We start from the raw sequence: 21,410 nt of genomic DNA, 5'->3' as shown, positions 1-21,410 counted from the left end.
GAATCCCATGCTCTCCTCTCAGGGGTTGAGTCATATTGGAAATTAATTAAGCTTAACAGAGGTATCTTAGCATATTGGGCCTGCTTCCATACCATATGCAACAAAAGGGACACTCTTCATCCGGCCTTATTGTCCTTGACATGTTTGACATTTGAAACTAACATATAGTCCGGTGTAGTCATCCCAGTTGCATAATGTCCACTCCCAGGCTGAAAGCCCAAGGGCACATGGCCACAATTATCATGAAAGGTCATTTAGTATAGCAGAATACGATGCATCCACTCCGGTGCATGCATAATTCAGGAGCTCGGGGGTAGAATGCATTTTCTCGTAGATTCTGTAAGTGGTCAGATATCGGACAACTTTTTAAGCCCCTTTCTGGAATAGTATTGAAGCAAATTAAATAATCTTCTTGTTAAGTGGTAGAGTGGTATCTGCTGCTGTGCTAAGGGCAAATGTCTGTCGTGTTGAGTCAGAATTGTCTGAATCAGATGGGGGAAGGACGCAGTAACTGCCTGACTCAGAGAAGTGTAATGAGTCCTGAAACCCAGAAATGACTTAGCATTTTACCGGTTCCCTCAACTCGAGTCAATGTTTTTTTAAACGTGTGGTGAGACGTCTGAAAAACATATTTGTGGTTAACACAAATATTTTCATATTTCAGCTTCTATGTGTCACAATACACGGCGGTGACTACTTATACTACTAAACGTCATCACGCCAACACAAGTCAAGTATTTAATTAGCTAAATGCGACCTAGATGTAGTTTGTTTATAGCGTTACGTTAGATTATTATTCCTGCCAGTTGCTAAATGTGGCCTTTATCTTGCTGAACCAAACTTGATGAGTATCATAAATGTGTAGATCACAACGTTTTTTTTGTTGTTGCAATATACCAAAATCGATTGATCGACATTACATTTTGTCGAGGGACTCCTTGCCATGCTAACTACAAACATAAGTAATCACTGCACCACTCTATGGTATTCAAGGTTATTTTGCCCAAAATGTTCACCCCATCGTGTCAATACTGACAATATTGAGCTCTGCCTCTAGTTAGTGTTATGTCTCAACATTGGGGAAACCACACATCTACTGAATAAACACTTCAAGTACATTTGAACCTCCTCTCCTTTGGTGGAAGTTGGAAACAGCATCTTCGGTCTGTAAAGTCTACTGTTTTCCGGACCAATTTATACTGAATTAATGGACTTAATCCCCGGAAGAAATGGAGAAATGTACAGCTTTATCTGCTCCTTAAAATCAATTGTCTGTTGAAATTATATTGAGGCTCTTGAGCTCAGCGGGAAACACAGCAAATGCTAATGTAATGTGTTTGTGTGTGTCTGAAATTGATTAGCTTTAAATTATTAAATGATTTCTGCCTCTAATGAAGATTCATCTCTTGGTGTACCTGTGTCACTTGCAGAGGTGTGTTTGTTTGTGTGTGTGTCCTCTCTGCTCTAAAGGTGTGAGTGAAGAGGGAATCCAGGCAGAATGTGTGAGAGCAGAAGTGCACACGCAGACAGCTTTTACTCCACAAATGAGTAAAACGATCTATAGAAAGGATGGGATTCTTCACCCCTGAGATCTTCATGTCTCTGTGCTGTCTGCTATAAATGTCAAAACAATTCCCTTTTTTCCAGATTAGCCCAGGGACACATGCAGCACTGTGTGTGTGCTCTGTAAAATGGACAGAGCTTTGATGTCTTCATTTAGGGCTGTCAAACAGCTGCAGAACCATGGAGAGAATGCATCATTTCTTTGTGTGTGTGTTTTGTTCTTTTTGATATGACAAGTGGTCAAAAGGTGCCATCTCTAATGAGTTATGACTGGGTCCTCTTCAGCACACATTGAAGCTTGTTAAAGATGCACACATTTTTGTAGGGGCCTTATTATGCTCACTTTCAGGTTATTTGTGACATGTTTACATGCTTTAATGTTCAAAAAGCTCTTTGTTTCTCTGCCTGTGCTGCAGCACCTCTTTTCACCCTCTGTCTGAAACCAGAGCCCAGTCTGCTCTGATTGGTTATCTGGCCGGCTCTGTCGTGATTGGTAAAGCTCTTAGAGAAGTCCCGCCCCTTAGCCTACCCCTTGGAGTGCTTGCCAATAGCAGCGCGAGTGATACGTAGTGATGTCACATTGTCGCTGAAGTAAACAAAGGAGCCCAATGGGGGTGTTTCTTAGGGAGTGTGTGGGAGAGAAACTCCCTCTGGAGGGAACACAGGGATTTTAGCCTTTGCAGACCATTGACATGCACTAAACCTATAGAACACACTACAGGAAAGGGGAACCCACAGGACGTTCACCTGAAAGAGGTTAAAGGGGTACCATTTTTGTGAAAATTCAAGCATGTTTCCTAACAATTTTTTTTCGTTATGCATACTAAATGACTAACCTTCACTTGTGTCAGAGATAAACATTGTTGACTTGTTGGCTGCTGTTGCTTACATAAGCAATGTTTTTTTTATTTTATTTTTTTTATTTACGCTTCAAAGTATTAACCTTGTTTTCCATCATGATGTAATCCCTTTCTAAATATAACTCTGACAAGATGAATAGCAGGTCTGATAATGAATTTTGATGCAGAATAAAACTATTTATGTAACGCTCCTCCCCCCTGCTCTTCTCCAGGCCTTTCTGATTAAAAGCCCATTCTGCTGCTCCCTCATCACAGGCTTTACTCTATTCATCACACAGAGAGATGGAGATAAACTCTGTGTGCCTGTTTGCCAAGAGGATGTATTCTAATGTTTACACTATATGCTCTCTTTCGTTAACAAATGTTGTCCCTAACATTAATACAGACCTCTTTCTTTTTACAATTTTGAAGGAGAGGGCATTTAAAGTTGAATTAACAGAAAAAACTGTTTTTATAACTGCCTTGCCTAACAATTTAGCGTGCGGAATAACAAGAGAACGCTGTGTGCCTAATGTTAAAAAGTCCTTGTGCTTTTTAGTTTTTCTTTTTCCCTGCAGTTTGTTTATATAGGTTTTGATGTATGTAAATGGTCTGCAAAGGATGAAATCCAAAAGTTCCCTCCAGAGGGAGTTTCACAACAGAGCCAGCCAGCTAACCAATCAGAGCAGACAGGGCCCTGGTTTCAGACAGAGGGTGAAAAAAGCTGCTGCAGACAACATTAATCATGGAAACATGCATTAAGAATGAAAAGATGTCCTGTTTTAACACGTACAAATCCAAAACATATAAAGGCTAAAAGGAGAGGGTTGTTATGTCATATAAACTCCTCAAAAAAAGTTCATAAAAGTTATTCCGGTCGATTATTCCTCCCCTTTAATAATACCAATTGGTATTGTATGTCGTTGGAAAGCCTGATTAGTCACCTAAGGAGGAATAATCAAGCGGAAAAACGTTTCCAAACTTTTTTGAGGAGTTTAGTTTGAAAGATGGACCTTGTAATCGTAACCTTTTTTGTACACGGAGGGTCGAAACATAGCCTTTTTTTATTAGTATTTATCCGTCAGTCCACACAGAAATTATGATGCAGTACTTCTGTTTATTATTGGTCACCAGCAATGACCAACTACAAACTGTTTCATCATCCCTACACGTGGCCAATTAAGTGTTTTTCTTTGTTTCACAACCGTGCCTTTGTTCAAATAGTACCCTTTCTTTTTTCGCTGAGACTTTATTATTTACGACTCACTCTGCAAGTATTTTTACTTCCATCATTGCAGATCAGTATTCTGCAGTGCTTCTCTGTTGGGAATGCATTACCTAGCTCAGCCATTTTTCACTGTGCGCAGCAACATCATTATGCCATGCCCAACTGAGAATACATATGTTTCATACAGGCAGTGCTTCATACAAGCAGGGTTTTACTACCCAAAATATGTCAGTGAGAGTGGTGTTTCTCACAAAGATAGAGACCTAAGATTGTCTCAACCTCTTCATTCTGCTCCGTGACGGAGAGCGGTGTCGTTTAGTCAGCCATAAAAACTGCTGAGCCATGTGACTCAGGCTACTGACAGTCAGTATAAGACAGTAGAGTTGATTGGAACTACTCATGTAACGTCCATATTACCCTTCACAGACAAATAACTACCACTGCAGGAAAAATGTGAATAACAAGATTTCTCAAATATGTGGCAATCAACAAATCTAATTTAATTGTAATTAATCAAATAAAAGTTACGCGGTATTATGTTTATTCTACTTAACAAATTGTTAAGCTGGTTGTACGATCAGATACTCTTTACCTATGAAGTTTTCTTCAAGACTTTTACAATCTTTTACATTTGAAAGCTAGGATATGTAACTTTTGATAAAACGTCCATATGGTAACCTTTAAATATCAGAAATTAGAATTTCCTATGACAACTTCATGTTGATGACAAGAGTTTGGCGAGTTTTTATGGGCTCAGAACAGTCTCATAATTCACACATGCACACAGAAGGATTCAAACTTGTATTTCCGGATACATACTTGTGTTTTTCAATGCACACACAAATGTATTCCGTTTCATATACATGTAAATAAAATCCAAATACAGAAAAAAGTTTTACATGTGTATTTTTGATCCTCACTTATTAGTTTCCCGTTTAAATCCCCTGAACCTGCAAACACAAACAGCTTTCTGTGCACGGATCGCTTTGCATTCGTGTGTTTTTTTTTTAGACTCCCCTGACGGTCAGCCGATTCGTACTTGTAATTTTTTCTATCTATAGCCAATCAGATGTCTCCTTAATTCTAAGCCAATCACATGAGCGCGCCCCCACGAGGGTAAGATTACTTCATATACGCATTTTGCGCTGTCCGGTCAGCTCGCTAAACAGAGGGCGGAGCATCAGGTGATCATGCAGAGCAGCGTGTCTCCATCAGACTCAGCAGCTGATCTGATTTATCTCTCGCGTCCGGTTATACTTCACTCGCGTTTATGTCCATATCGATCAGATCCAGTTCTCCTGATCGGCCTTTATAGAGAGCACCGATCAAACTATTAAGAGTGAATATCGGCCGATAATGACCGGCGGGGCTCCCCCCCCCGTTAACAGGTCACTGTCTAGCACTGGCTTCGTAGTGCACTGATCGATTAGGCTAAGCTAACCTGTAGCTGCTCCCTCCACACATACAGACATAAATAAAGCAGCTGTATTCGCCATACAGGAAACACACATTTAAAACGGTTTTGCCTGCCGTTTTTGTGTACACAAGCATTCATCAATGGTTCGGAAAGTGGCGCTGTACCTTAATAATATAAAGGCTTGTATTTGCGTGCATTTCCTGTTCGGAAAGTGGCGCTGTACTGAGAGTGGAGGGTGTCCTGAGATTAGCGCCTGCAGGCAGGCTCCATGGAGCTGTCAGCTCCGGACTGCGCAAAATGCGTACATGAAGCGCTACGTCATGAACGCAAGAAATCTACCCTCGTGGGGGTGCGCTCATGTGATTGGCTTAGAATTGAGGAGACATCTGATTGGCTATAGATAGAAATAATTACAAGTACGAATCGGCTGACCGTCAGAGGAGTCTCAAAAAACCCACACACGAATGCACAGCGATCCGTGCACAGAAAGCGGGTTGTGTTTGCAGGTTCAGGGGATTTAAACGGAAAACTAATATGTGAGGATCAAAAATACACATGTAAAACTTTTTTCTGTATTTGGATTTTATTTACATGTATATGAAACGGAATACATTTGTGTGTGCATTGAAAAACACAAGTGTGGATCCGGAAATACAAGTGTGAATCCTTTTGCGGATCATGAAATACAAGTGTGAATCCTTCTGTGTGCATGTGTGTATTATGAGACTGTTCTGAGCCCATACATTTGAACCCTTTGGATTTTGTACCAACACAAAATGATAAACTGTAAAATATAAAATGTACTTAATCTTAATCTAAACAGCTATCTGAATTTGAAGGCAGTATCTGTATGCACCGGGACAAGATTTTCCTATCGGAGGCATTCTGGTTCCATTTTGAGTCTAGTTAATAGTTTGTCTAGTATTGACCAATCACGTTGGTAAAGAGGTGTAAAGAGCAAAAGAGGCTGAACCATTGGCCGATATGCAGTCTTTGAACACTTTAGCTATCGTATGACAATAGTTTTGCTTTTTATTCCTCTATATTGAAAATAAAGAGGTATAAAATGAGATTGTTATTAGGACTGTGACAACAACCGCTGCACGGAAGGAAGTTTTGACCCAGTATCCCCTAGCATAACCTGAACCCCAGAACAATATTGCCTCTAAATTAGCCTCTAAAGTAGGGGTGCCCAATACGTCGATCGCAAAGGTAGTGTGTTTTGTTTTTTTTAATATAAAGTTAGCCTATCATCCATCCTTACCATGGCATTTGCCACTTGATTGACGTACAGCCAGGTAAGCCAGTCTGAGTTGTATTGTGCCATACGGGTTCATGCAGTTATGAGGGGGCCTCACCTCCTCATCTAAAGCGCAAATGCGGCGCAATTAGTGTAAGCACGCCACCGCGCTTGCGACACAGATTGGGCAGTTCGTAAAAAAATTTCTTGGTCATTTTAAAAGTAGCTCCCAAGCTGAAAAAGTGTGGGCACCCCTGCTCTAAAGCTAGCTTTTTGCCCCCATCTTCCCCATCATCCTTGTGCTAATACTTAGTATCTAACTGTCTCCTGGTTCCAGCTACAACAGACATATGTTCCTTTAACACACTCTCAGCTTCGCACCTAGGCACAATGCTTAATTAGCTGAATGTGAGAGGTATCACCCCAATTATGATTCACTGTGTGAGTCCTCAGCTAGCGACTCTCTATGTCTGTGTTGCCAGAGGTGATATTGAGTTTCCATGACAATTATACATGGATGTGGAGCTAACAGAAATGGGAACTCTGCAGCTTGTATTCCTGCTGTTTCCGGACAGAACACTACCCTGTCGTTTTTTTACACATGTCATATCCCTGCTCCAGAACGTGTTGCATGTTTCTCGTTACAGTTACGGTGTAATGTAAGCACGCTTGAGGCCAGTCTACGTTCAGCACTCATACTTATAAAGGCTGTCACAATAGGAGCGCTGATTTAGGATCACCTGTCGGGTCACATTAAAATGATTTGTTATTCCAGAGATAAAGCTGAGATTCTTAAACTTAAGTGTTTTATTTAATAATGCAACAATATTTTTCAAACCCTGCAGTCCAACTTTTAAATCAAATATGTTTGATGTTGGGGCTGTGCCCTCTTTATCCGCCAAGAATGCAATGTTGTTGTTTTTTTTATATTAATTGATATTCCCTCAGTAATACGTATAATCTTTCACACAAACTGCTGCATTTCTTTATCAAAAAGGAGAGAATGGGTTTGGTGTCCCCTTATTATTTGTATGTCTTATGTGTCCTTTTTCAACAAGACATGTTGACATTATGGAAAAACACAGATACTACACATAAGCAGAGAGCTAGAAGTGAATATTAATGTTGTCTTAAATATCTGCTATTATACACCAAATGCTTGGTATGTCTGTGCATTTTCACATAAATGATGGAATACCTTAAAAAAATTCTGCTATTTAAGTCCATCAAATGTTGTCCCTCAATGTTGAAAACGAAAGAAGTGTTACAATAATACATTTTATGTATCAAGTGCTCAAAGACGCTTTACAAAAAAAACATGAAAGTCAAAATTAAATCGAGCTTGCATTTATTAAGAATCAATATTATTTCCACATTAAAAGCTGAGTTTTACTCATTGTTTTGAAGGAGAGGCGGGTGCAGTCTCTGATGTGTTTTGGGACATTGTTCCAGAAGGAGGGGGCAGCGATGTAAAAGGCTCCGTCTAAAAAAAAAATCTAGTTTTCAAAATATGAGTGCTTTGGCTACATTTACTGTATCTGTTCACAAAGTTGTCCTATTAAAAGCGACTTTATAACTTTGAGATGGTTTCTAATTGAGGAACATATGACTTTAGGACTCAATGTGAATTTAAAAAACAACATGAAAGTGAAAAAAAACCTACTGCATATAACTGCACAGTGAGGTAAGGTCACATGTTGGAGGATAGGGGGCAGTATAAGTATGGCTGTATAACTGCTATCCCAGCATGATAATTGTAGTTTTTGTATTACTACCCCAAACTTCCATAAGTGGGTCAAAAATGACCCGCATGCATTTCTATGGAATTTCGTTTTTTTTCAAAATGTAAAAAAAACGTCTAAAATTATAAATAGTGAAAACTTAAATATAAAATATTTCTAGTGTGAACCAAAATATAATACTAAATATTATACAAGTGATTTTTCTTAACCAAAATGGCATAAAAGCACATATTATTCTAATACGTGTCCTTTTTGACCCACTTATGGAAGAGTGTAGGGTCCAGTCACTCGTGCATCCAAGGGTTAAATAAAAGTATGCTATTCAGCTATACTGTCTTTTCAAAAATAAACTTCAGTAGTTCACATCTTTCAAACATTCCATTTCCATTCCTTTCTGAAGGTTTTTAAAGAGGGGTCAGTTGATAAATCATTTTTAGCCTGAAAGATATTACAAATGAATGGCTGAATACATTAATTGATGGCGTTATTTAAAGAGATATCCCAAATTCCCTCCATTAAAATATTCAACTCTAATAACAAAATGACACAACCTGACTATCTACTGTATACATTTCTGTTCCTACCAAATGTATACAAATCAGCACATATCAAATAAGATAATTCATCAGCGTATTTAAACATAACATTTCAGATAACTTGTTGTACAAAAGAAAGTTGTCTTAATGTATGTAATAAACCAAAGGAGTTTCATGCTTATATCTTTAAGTTAAAAGTAATATTTTCTGTTGTCTCCTAATCATACAATTTCACAACATAAATTAATAAATAAGTTGTCGAGGCTTCTTTCACCGTATCACAGATAAACCAGATACCTTTACTAAATACGTCTCCGCTGAGATGCCATCACAATAAATAGGTTGCTTATGCATTGAAGGGACACTCGCACACATTGAGAGCCTGCCATGTGGTTTCCAGTCCTAACAAACCAGAGTGGAGACAGGGTGACTCATCAGCAGATGGCTATGTGTGGCACCTCTCCGGCACCAGGAGCCCTTATGCTTTTACCACCTGGAAGAGGCCCGGGTGACACATCCTCGGCCACACGGGACACACAGGAAGGACCGGCACATATCCCAACATTTCTCCTCTTCTCTTCTTTGCTGCTTCTGCATTACCAGCCTGCTCTGTGCTGGCAGCTTCCCCATCCTTTCCCTCTCCGTCCTGTCCATCTCAATCTCGTCCTCTGCCATCCCCTGATGAACTCCCCTCTTTGGCAGAAACAGGACATTTGGTATCTTTTCGTAACAACTGTTTTAATCAGCATCACTAGGACAAAAATGTATAAATAAAACTCAAATCTTTAATACCGTTTATTTTCTGTTAACCTCTTTTGTTTTAAAATCTGATCTTTATAAGCTGCGTGGTTTATGCAACAGTCTGTAAAAAGACAAAACTTTAGGCAAGGCAAGTTTATTCATATAGCACCTTTCAACCCAAGACAATTCAAAGTGCATCAAATGTACAATGAAATGCACATGTCTACCATTTCCTAGACTAGACAGGTGTATATGATCCTAAGTTAAAACAATTATGAGGAAACCATAAAGTTATTAACAGCATAGTTGTTTTGTAAATGTTTGCCCAGAACTGTTTGTACTCTGCATGTTTCATGACGGACACACGACGTTGCACCTGGTCAGGTAGTGCAGGTGGTTGAGTCAGGGCCGATGCAGACTCACTGTTAGAGCGCTTGTTAACCCACTCCCCACTAGTTTTTTTGGAATGGCACTTACTGTGGGAACACACAAACGGAGTGAAAGTGTGTGAGGGCAGTTTGGAATTAGGCCTACCTCTCCACAGACACACACTACCCCTCCTCCCCCACCCCTCAGGTCTCAGGCATCAGTAACAGGCTCCAATCGGCTTGGCCAGCTCACACCTCCCCCCCCCCCGCCCTCCTTTCTGTGTATCCTTGCTTGTCTGGGTTATATTGGGTAGATAAATTAGCACAGTGCCCCACTCTCCTAATGAGGACATGGTCACATGACAGGCGTTTTCCTATGCTTAAGTTAAGCAGTTTGAGCGATCGATTCCATTATCTCCCGTGTGCAAGAGTCAATGGAACCCGTTCTGAGACCTCCTGGGTATGTACCAACTATATTCACTGGATTCTCCACTCTCTTTTACCCAGGAGCAATTGCATTCGCTTACGGTGTCTAGCTTTACTTTAAATTGAGGTTTGTTTTGAAGGAAGAGACGGCATAATGTGGGAAAGCCGCATGCATAATCAAACATTTTTTTCTGTGCAAATGGAGTCTATTACTAGGGAAATAGTGAGGTGGGCTATTTGTTCTATTGGGGCTCTTTAGCAAGTGAATCAAAGGAGATATAATGGCAAGTTTTTTCTGTTAGAAGCTTCTACCGGCTTGAGCTCTGAACATTCAGGTGGCTGATTTCTCATGGTAAAGCCTTGATTTTCCAATATGTTCTGCCTTGAAAGCCTTCAATCTTTTGGATAGTGGTTGTGGAAGCACTATCATTCGATTCTGTTAGAGGATTGTGAAAGGCAAGAGTTGTATTTCTAAAGTAAAATACATTATCAACAACACTGACGTTTGCTCTCATACGAGCCGAATAAAGAGATTTGAACACAATGGGTCTGTCGGAGATGAGTTTGAAAGCATTCATCAAGGTAACAGGTAATTTCTCAGCAGTGGCCATAGCGTCTTAACAGGCCACTTGAAAATAGCCCTCCTTTGTTTTGACACCAGATGGTACAGCCGTCATTAGGCAGCAAGGACAAGCTTCTGAAATGGAGCGAGCTGTGTGTCACTTTACACACTAGCTTTTCACAGACGCATCATACACTTGCAAGATCATCTCACTGCTATAGTTTGATGCAGCAAAAGTCGGTGGTTTTGCTGAGGGTGGATTTGGAGCCGATGAGGAGGAGTTTAGTCAACTTTGTAACACCCATGGTGTTCCCGGTGGCGTGGGAAAATTACCGCCATAAAGAAAAGGAATTAGTAACCATCCTGACCAGATAAAACACACACACTAGATGTGTGTGTGTGTCCCTTATGTGCCCATCCCCCCATGTGAATCACACTTGGAACTCACAAACACACACACAGAACAATTTGATACATTTCCCGCTCTTATGTGCCCATCCCCCCACATGGATCACACCTGGCACACGCAATACATGTTCAGTGTCTATTATTTGTATATTTACTGCAGTTGTTCATGTATACCAGTAGTCTGATACAATATTTACAGTTTGAAAGGGTGTTAAATTAAATTTGGTGATAATGGTTGGATGTAATAGCAGTTAAAACAGGACCGGTCAAATTTGACCACGAACACCAAAGTAAGAGGGGGAAAACAAAGACAATAGGAGGGTTAAAAAAGAAAACGGATAACTTTTGTCCAACTTGATCTAGTAAGCTAGTACATGTTTGTTTTAGCTTGAGGATAGTTTTAGGCTGCTTTCAAACTGTCTAATAAAATCCAAAAGGTTTATAAAAGAAGTTAAAAAAATAAAACTAATAATTTTTGTCTCACATGTTGGCCTAGTTTTTAAGCACGTGTTTATGTTAGCTATTGGATCTTTTTTTGGCTAATGCTAACTCAATTATTACTGTTGTAACTATACCTCCGTGCATTACCACGTCTTTCTGAATTGATTTACTTGTAGCCAGGGAAAACAAAGATGGATTCCAATAATGTGGATTTGTCCAACTGAGTTGCAAATAATGCTAGCAGCTCAACATTTGTTTTGGCACGTGTAGGACCACATGCTTCACTTTTTATTTGTTGTATTTAGTCCAGTTGATGGCATATGCACCTCAAGCTGGTCTGTCAAGACAAACAAATCATTGTTTTGAAGAGAGGTTTTGTTGTTACGGGCGTTACGCACATATAAACCACAATTTGAGCTGCCAGATAACATGTAGCAGGCTACTATAAAAATGTATTATTTCCTTCATATTGGATTGTATTGGTCTTATAATGATTTGGTCAGGACTCGGTCCGCTTTTGGTGCCTAAAGTAGGCCTAGATCCACACGTACACACACACACCTCGCTTGACTCAGACCAAGATCAAGTGAAATGAGCACTCCAGGACATGTTTCTAATCTTCACCACTGTACCCTTGATCAGAAAGAGTGGATTTGGTTTTACACTCTAAGCAGGGACTTGGTGGCCCAGATACGCTGCCTGATGACATTCTGGAAGAACAGGGAGAGGAAGAGGACATATGGCCACATATTCTCTTGAATCATACCAGGATCTGCTAATGCTAACATTTCACTTTCGCTGTCTTTACACGTGCTGCATGAGTAGTTGTACTCCATATTTGCTAACAATGTAGACCCAGATATGTCACACATTCCCATAATAATGACATAATCGGACAGTTTAGACTTCAGGCGTATGGCCACAGGTCATACATGTATGGGATTTAGCATAAGATTTAGGTGAACGCATAAATGTCAAATCCAATCTGCGAGGGAAAAACATCAGAATTCAGTATGCTTTTCAACTGCAGATTGAACCTGGCATGTGAGATGAATCTACAACCACTCGACTTACTGACACTCCTGTGGCTTAATAATCATCAGAAGCTGGATAGAGATTGCTTTAGTGTCCTTAATGCTGTATGTTATGTCAACGCCAGAATGTAGAAACTCCCCAGGGATCATAAATACTCTGTGATGCCTGATATCACCACAGTAAGTCTGTTCACATGTCCTCTAACATGACTAATGTGCAGATGGACACACACAAATACATGCAGAGACAGGATTTGCATTGAAGCTACTCACTTCTCGTCTACTAAAGAGAGGTGCAGGAATAAGTCCTAAAACTCGAAAAAGACTAAGCATTTTCACCACTTTTGATTCCCCCCGCTTCGAAGTCAAGGGCCTTTTTAACGTGTTTGTGGTTGTGCAATTGAGAGAACTAAACGTCATCGCGCCGAACGTTAGCTCACTTTAGCTTAGCGGTGGTGATGCATCCGTACGTGCTGTAGTTCGCTTGTAGCATTATGTTAGCTTTTTATTTCTTCTGATAGCGTTTAAGCTTCAAAAAACGGTCTGTGTTGTGTAAATATGTGGAGATTATCCTTTTAAATTGAGCTCATATTCTGCAATATACCAAAATCCCTTTGCTTTTTGACAAGAGAGCCCTTGCGGCGTTAACTTCCGGGTCGGCCCACAACAATTCATCATCACTGCACCACTCTACAGCCCATATCTGTTCCCAGAGGAGAGTTATTGATGAGGCTTCATCTGGACATGTATACTGCAGTGTTGGTACATGTGCTGTATGTTGCAAACAGTACAGTATTTGTGCATATATGAATATGTGGTGGTTAGATTTGTTGCATGTTTAATTGAACAGGGATGGAGATAAAAAATGATGAATTATGCTTGTCAGTGTATGTTTTGGTCATTGGATTTTCTTTTTACAAATGGATATTAAAAAAAACAAAAACGACTGGATATTTAATTTTTTCTTTAAAATTGAAAAACCAATATTGAAATATATATATATATGTATGTATGTATATATATATATATATATATATATATATATATATATATATATATATGGCGTTTTTCTTTATCATGGTCAAAAAGGGATTTACTAAACTTAAAAAACGAGATGATTTTCATTTTCTACTTCTCAAAAACAAAAATCACTAGAAAACAGAAACAAAAAAACTACAGTTTTTTTCATATTCTGCTACCGGAAGTTACCTTACAAAATAAGAGCGCAGACCAAACTCACGGAAGTGATTTCAAAACAAAAGCACTCGTAGGCTATGCTAAAATCACACTTTGAATTACTATCCTGTTGAAGGAACTGTGATTATTATAAACAAGGGGAATTTAGCGATCACAATGAAAACGGCCAAGACACACTTTGAGCCCAGAAAGCGAATGTTATTAAGGGCTGTAAATATAATAAGCCTGTGTCTAAAATGAACAACATTGTTAGGAGATTTAAACTATACAGCGGTTCTGCACTGCGGTCAACTCAGCCGTCTCTCGAGCTTGTTTTTTCAAATCAGCTGCTCTTCATTTTTTTCCTGCTATATTTGACGAGTGATACAAATATTTTTTACCACAAGTTCTTAAGGAAACTGACACTGTTGGACTCGGTTCTAGTTTGACTTCTACCAGAAATAAAATTAAGTACTTTTACTGTGTACTTTGTGAGTAATCCTCTGTCAGAATCCCCTCCATAGTAGGCTACATAATGCATGTTTTTCTGCGATCTTTGATGAATGATACAAATACAATTTTACCATTTAGTAAGGTAAAAAGCAAAAACGCTTCACAGACGCTCTTCCGTTTACTTGTTTGATAAAGAAAAACAAATGGACCGTAGATACACAGATTTTTGACCTCATCTGCGCTCTTATTTTATAAGGTAACTTCCGGTAGCAGAATATGAAAAAACTGTAGTTTTTTTGTTTCTGTCTTCTAATGATTTTATTTTTTGTTTTGAAAAGTAGAAAATGAAAATCATCCCGTTTTTTAAGTTTTTTACCATGATAAAGAAAAACGCCTTGTATTTCATTTTTGGTTTTTCAATTTTGAAACGAAAATTAAATATCCAGTCAATTTTGTTTTTGAATATCCATTTGTGAAAAGAAAATCCAATGACCAAAACATACACTGACCTATGCAGTGTTCTGTATGTTGATTATTAGCCATGAATTCATAAGAACCGAGTCGCGTGTGTGTGTGTTCATAAACATCCCCTTTGCATTTATGCTTTTGTAGTTTTGCTTTTTCCAACACTTTTGAAAGTCTACCCACAATTAAATGGCATGCGATTTTGCACAGCTGTGTGCATGCTGGGTATTGTGACTTTACCAAGAAAACATTTGCTTCGTGGTCAAGATAGACAGAATAGGCGTTTGCATTTAGTAATAACATTTTACATATTTCAGTTGAAACTTGGTTTAAATGACAAATGATGTTGTCCTCTTTCTTTCATCATCACTGTTGATAGAACTTTGCCTTTCCCTAGCTTGTTAGCTACAGTTCCCAGCATATGTTTCTTTAGATTGCTGCCATGTGCTTCGCCAACTCAGCTGTCAATCAAACACTTCCATTTGGAAAATGTCAGAATTTCTACAGTCTTTGTTTCTTTCAGTACAAAAAAAACAGTCATGTTTAAATCTCTTGGACAATGATTTTTGACTGCAAAACAGGATATCTTTTTTCACTTGGCCTAACATTATTAGCTTTTCACAGATGACAGTTATTGGCACATTAGTTGGACATAATAAATAACAGATATCTTTAAGATCAATCAGAAATAGTGTCACCATTATACAATCAGAGCACATTTTTCCAACTGTAACATGTCTTACAGGTTTAAATATCATTTATAATTGTTTGCAGGATGGAGTAAGTGTGAAGGCATTTCTTTTACATTATTCACGCTTCACCTAGCCAATACCAATTATAATCTTTCAGTCTGCCTCTATGTTTGAGTCTAATTATACATTCTTAACAGTCATTCCACTTAATCGTGCTTGGGATACATCTCAGGAATGCGCTGGTATTGTTGTGTTGTTACAACTTCGTTTTATTTGTATTATCAGTGGATTTCTTCAGTCTTTCCTTTTTAGGAAGGCGAAGACTGTTGTTTCTTCTAAATTGATATTCAGCAGCTTTTTTTTTTTCAATGTACAAAGCAAACAGTGGGGGCCTACCAGATTAGTATCTACTACTGTAAATTACCACGAGAGCACAGGATTTATTTACCCACTTCTTTTTGTTGGAGCAGATAGTGTTAGTGTGCACGCTCCCTGAGGGGCTTCACCGTGGAGTGAGGTAAACAAACCAGATGTGAATTACAGAGAGGGTAAACATATTAGCAACTTATCATTAAGCAGGGTCACATCTGCACTGCTATTTTTTGGGAAACAAAAGTATTTATGTCTTCAGCTATCGGGTCAAACACAAAGAGAGGCTGTCTGTTCCCATCTAGGTCACGCAGCACATGTCGATACAGCGTCCCTCAGTCCGTCCGACAGAGCCTCGGGGCAGTGTGTGTTGTTCCTGACAAGGTCTCTACTCGGATGACCTGTGTGTTGTGCAACAGAAGTCAGCACACTTGTTTGTTTAGGAAGTTTGCCGGAGATTTGCACTGATGAATTAATGGTGGCAGAGCAGTGGTGCAGAAGATGTTCCGGGGGGGAGAGTGAGACAGCAAGGGAGAGCAGGAAAGCGAGAGGGGGATGGGGGGGAAGAGTTGCTGCTCTATCCCGCCGTGCTTCCACTCCCCGCTTCTTAAAACCCAGCTGGGGCTAGGCTGGCTCTCGCTCAGCGGCGGCGTGGGGGGGGGGGGGGGGGGGGAAGGAAAGGAGGGGAGAGTCAACACGACAAGGACAAAACAAAGACAGGCTAGAGGCTTACCGGGGGATTTATAATGGGGGGGGGTACGCTGTAATGTTGGGCAGCCTTACATGCTAACACACTGCATCCAGCGGCCATCAGCAGCCAGTGAAGGAGAAGAAATTGACACAATTTAGCTTTTTGACGTTTTTTTTACTGCATGTTGGTACAGAAATCAGAATGTAAACACAAACTGACCCTCCCACTGTGGATTTACCCTGTTACTCTGACCTTCACCACAACATACTTAACCTTCACCCTTCTTCCAGAATACACCTAATCCTCACTCTAATCCTTACCCTCACTGCAAATCCTGCAGCAGGTTGACACAATACTAGGAACACCTGTAGAGCAGCTTTGAGAAGCTGGGGAGAGTCATAGAAAAATGAATTCACCCCCCACATTTGAGACTTATCTGCATGTGGAGTTTGATGCGATTGCTTTTATTTGCACATACATAAGACTGCATAAAATCCAGGTAATGAAAACAATGAGACATGTGACAGGAGTTGTTATGAAGCAACAGGCTTGCAACTGATCTCCTCTTTGACTTCAATAGGAACACAAACTATGGCAAAAAAAGAAAAGTTACCTAACATAATTTCTTGTTTAAACACAACAACAACAACAACAACAACAACAAATGAGCAGTTAAATCTAACAAATCAATAATCAACAATCCAATAGAGTGCACACATCCACAACATGGGTCTCACAAAGTAGGTAAACAAGATCACATGCAGTCCCTGTGTATGCAAGCATGAATGCATTTACATGAATACTCAGTAGTGGAAGAAGTACTCTAATATTTTTAAATAAAACGTAAGGTACTAAAAGTAATATTACTCATTAAACACAATAGCTTGAAAAATGATTATAGGCCTATACATTATATTATTAGCTGATAACAATGTATGCATTAATGTATTCATTACTCAGGGGTGCCCAACCTTTTTTGAACCGAGAGCTACTTTTAAAGTTGCCAGTCTGCCGAGATCTACCAGTCCAAATAGAGAGGCGTAGCCATTACTGACAGCCTACTACCAGGTAAATACACACTTCTACTTGTATAAAACTGACCTTTGTACGATGAATACTTCATAAAATACTGCAGATCCTTTATCTTACCTCTTTCTAATCTACACACATACAAGTATTTAACTGAAGTTACACAACAGTGTTGTTGATACAGAGTTGGTGTTTATTCACACGTCACTACAGTGGGTAATGTTTTCAAGAAACATTGAACAGTGCTGCCACATATGACACAGGAAAAAAGAAAAGACACTGAACCCTTTCTTTGCCATTATATAAAAATGGTGTTGCTACAAAAGTATAAATTAGGCTTACTAATAAGACAACTCAGATCTGAAGCTAGACAGGAATCTGCTGCCAAAGTGCAATAAAAAAGACTAAATTAATAGAATCAAACCCTTTTTTTGTTGCATTTTAGTAGAGTATAAAAAAATAAATGCCTTTTTTTAAATAGGATGCAAGCAACACTAGTTTCCTAACCTGAATTGATAATAGACTATAATCAATTTAAACAGAACAGATCTTAATGTTTGCATTCTTATACAATTTTGTACAATAATTATAATGAATAAGTTCAAACAAACTAAAACTTACAGCTGATTAATAACGGTATCTAACTTGAGTTTTTATTATATCAAAAACCTGTTGAAATGCTACTGTTATTTTTACTGTCCCCCAAAAGCGCATCGGCAGCCTCCAGGAATGCTTCTTTCACAACTTCGCCATCTTTGAAAGACTTCATGTGTTTCGCAAGAACGTGACTGACACGATAAGATGCTATGGTAGCAGCCTTGCTCTTGTTGTTGGGCCTGGTGAAAATGGACTGCTGTGCATTTAGCTGTCCTTTCAGGTCCCTCCCCTTTTGGGAGCGTAGGGCAGAATTAGGAGGGAATTCCGTCTCGTAGCGTTTGTGCACTGTTTTGAAATGCCGCTCCTAAATGACCCTTCTTCGATAAAGCCACACTCGCATTGCAGATGAGACAGATGGACTTTGAATTGGAATAGATAAAAAAATAATCATCCTCCCGCTCGGAGTGAAAGTTATATATTTTGGACTTTTTTTTTTGACACGGACAACATCAGCGCCCACCGCCCACCAGCCACATCCCGACACATGGGGTCACGCCGGCCAATCACAACGCTTTGATGCGTTCAAGTGCATTATTCTGGTACAGGAAGTTTATGTTATAGGACATTCATTTCTATTTTTAGACACATCTCGCGATCGACTGGGAATCTCCGGTCGATCGCGATCGACTGGTTGGGCACCCCTACTCTAACACTACAACTTTTAAAAGAGGGTCAGTTTTTTTTACATATTGTTCTACCAGGTATGGTACATTAACAATCGATACCTTATATCTTAACAAAAATAAACATTAGTCCGGAAACGCCTCAATTCGACTCCTTTGTTTACTTACGTAACATAGTGACGTGCTTCTATTGGCTAGTGCTCCAACACATTGTACGTGATATGCTTAAGAGCTTCAAGTAGGTAACTAATCACAACAGAACTGACCAATCAAAGCAGACTGGGCTCTGGTTTCAGACAGAGGGTGAAAAGAGGTGCTGCAGTGCAGGCAGTATGAGACAAATAAAGAGCTTTTTGACTTAACCAAAAGTGCTCAGCAGCTATAGGGTATTGATGGATGGTATTAGTTTGGGTAATAATAACTGATATTCAGTCATATTAAGTGTTTTAAAAATGACCTTTGTTGGAGTGTGTAATCTGTGGCCTAATGGTTTCAGTGGTACCTGTTGGCTAAGAGTTGAAGCAGCCTCAGGCATGACTGGCCTGTTGTTAACGCGCCTGGAGAGAAGGAATTTGTTGTTAGTCAGTGAGGTGTGATGAACACAAATATTTGATTTACAACGCAACTCTTGCTTTTTCCTTTGAAGCATGAACAGTTCTCAGCATTTTTCTTTTTGTTGAATGCTTCTGCGTTTATCTGTCATCCTACAGAATGCTCTAGTATTAGTAAAGACTTCCATGGTTTGCTAAAATTGCCTTGTTTTTGAATAGTCAATTAATGTAAACATGTTTATGCCTTGCATGATCTCAGATCTACTTCATATAGTAAACAAATCTCTTCACTCAGGTATTTTTCCACAGGCCCTGAAAACTGCAGTCATTAAACCGCTCTTAAAAAAGAATAATCTAGATGCTTCAGTAATGAACAATTACAGGCCCATATCAAACCTCCCATTTCTAGGTAAAATCATTGAAAAAGTTGTTTTTCAACAGTTGAGTAATTTCTTGCATTTAAATAACTGTTTTGATGTGTTCCAGTCAGGCTTTCGTCCAAACCACAGCACTGAGACTGCTCTTGTAAAGGTCTTCAATGACATCCACCTAAACACAGACAGTGGCAGAACTTCAGTGTTAGTATTATTAGATCTCAGTGCTGCGTTTGACACTGTTGACCACAACATATTACTAGACCGACTGGAAAACTGGGTGGGACATTCGGAAATAGTTCTAAATTGGTTTGAATCCTACTTAAAGGACAGAAACAACTTTGTTTCTATAGGTAAATACACATCTGAGTTGACAATTATGGCATGTGGGGTTCCTCAAGGCTCCATCTTGGGGCCTCTTTTCTTTAACATCTACATGCTACCACTGGCTCAGATAATGAAGAACAACAAAATAAGTTACCATAGCTATGCGGATGACACACACATTTACATAACAATTTCACCAGGAGACTATGCTCCAATTCAAACACTGAGTAAGTGCATTGAACAAATCAATGACTGGATGTGTCAGAACTTTCTACAATTAAACAAAGATAAAACTGAGGTAATGGTTTTTGGAGCCAAGGCAGAACGTATAAAAGTTAGCGCTGAGCTTCAGTCTGCAATGTTCAAAATAACAGATAAAGCCAGAAATCTAGGTGTAGTCATGGACTCTGACCTGAGTTTCAACAGTCACATTAAAACAGTTACTAAATCAGCCTACTATCACCTAAAGAATATATCTAGGATTAAAAGACTAATGTCACAGCAGGATTTGGAAAAACTTGTCCATGCTTTTATCTTCAGTAGACTCGACTACTGTAATGGTGTATTTACAGGTCTCACTAAAAAATCTATTAGGAAGCTGCAGCTGATTCAGAACGCCGCTGCTCGAATCCTCACTAACACTAAGAAAGTGGATCACATCACTCCTGTTCTGAAGTCTTTACACTGGCTTCCTGTGTGTCAAAGAATAGATTTCAAAATACTGCTGCTGGTTTATAAAGCACTGAATGGTTTAGGCCCAAAATACATTTCTGACCTCCTGCTAAATTATGAACCATCCAGATCTCTCAGGTCTTCAGGGACTGGTCAGCTTTCTGTCCCCAGAGTCAGAACTAAACATGGAGAAGCAGCGTTCAGTTATTATGCTCCAAATATCTGGAACAAACTCCCAGAAACCTGCAGGTCCGCTGCAACTCTTACTACTTTTAAATTCAGGCTGAAGACTTTTCTTTTTGTCGCTGCTTTTAATTGAACTATTCATATCTTAGACTGCACTGTAACTTTTATCCATGTATTTTTTCTTTTAATGTTTATTTTATTAGCTTTTCTTTTTAATGACTGATTTTAAATGCCATTTTCTTAATGTCTTTCATTTTTTGTAAAGCACTTTGAATTGCCTTGTGTTGAAAAGTGCTATATAAATAAACTTGCCTTGCCTTGCCTATAATCCTGAGTCAAATGTATTGAGGCTTGAAAAGGGTTCCTTTTCAGCGTGCTGTGTGATTATAGGTGATGTGCAGAGCAAAGCGCTAACAAATTAAATCTATTATTATTATTATTAGTAAGGAAAGCAAAGAGTGTTTGAGAGTGAATGGCAGATAGAAAAGGGCCCTTCTCTGGTGACCTCTGTCATTTTGAGCAATCACAAGCCAGCATTTGAATGGTTGATCTCTCTTCTAAAGAACCCTGTCCACCACGGGGACAATTATTCTTTTGATG

The 21,410-nt window shown here is 39.2% G+C and overlaps 1 protein-coding gene across 4 annotated transcripts in view; it reads left to right on the top strand.

The window, feature by feature from the left end:
- oxr1a (oxidation resistance 1a) overlaps positions 1 to 21,410 on the top strand; it is a 244,486-nt gene that overhangs the window by 65,273 nt on the left and 157,803 nt on the right. For 3 of the 4 annotated variants that reach the window (XR_004570270.1, XM_034228820.1, XM_034228842.1), the window contains exon 1: positions 10,094 to 10,134. The exons of the other annotated variant lie outside the window; for it this stretch is intronic. Coding sequence is in view for 2 of the 3 variants with exons in the window: in XM_034228820.1 (XP_034084711.1) it covers positions 10,109 to 10,134 (26 nt within the window). In the remaining variant the exon portion in view is untranslated. Of the gene's footprint in view, positions 1 to 10,093; positions 10,135 to 21,410 lie in introns of those variants that run through there. 4 annotated transcript variants of the gene reach the window in all.

This window comes from Gymnodraco acuticeps, unplaced genomic scaffold (assembly GCF_902827175.1).
Source record: "Gymnodraco acuticeps unplaced genomic scaffold, fGymAcu1.1, whole genome shotgun sequence".
In the NCBI taxonomy this organism is placed as follows: domain Eukaryota; kingdom Metazoa; phylum Chordata; class Actinopteri; order Perciformes; family Bathydraconidae; genus Gymnodraco; species Gymnodraco acuticeps.
The sequence above is the reverse complement of the archived record's forward strand: the minus strand, read 5'-3'. Positions and strand labels throughout refer to the sequence as shown.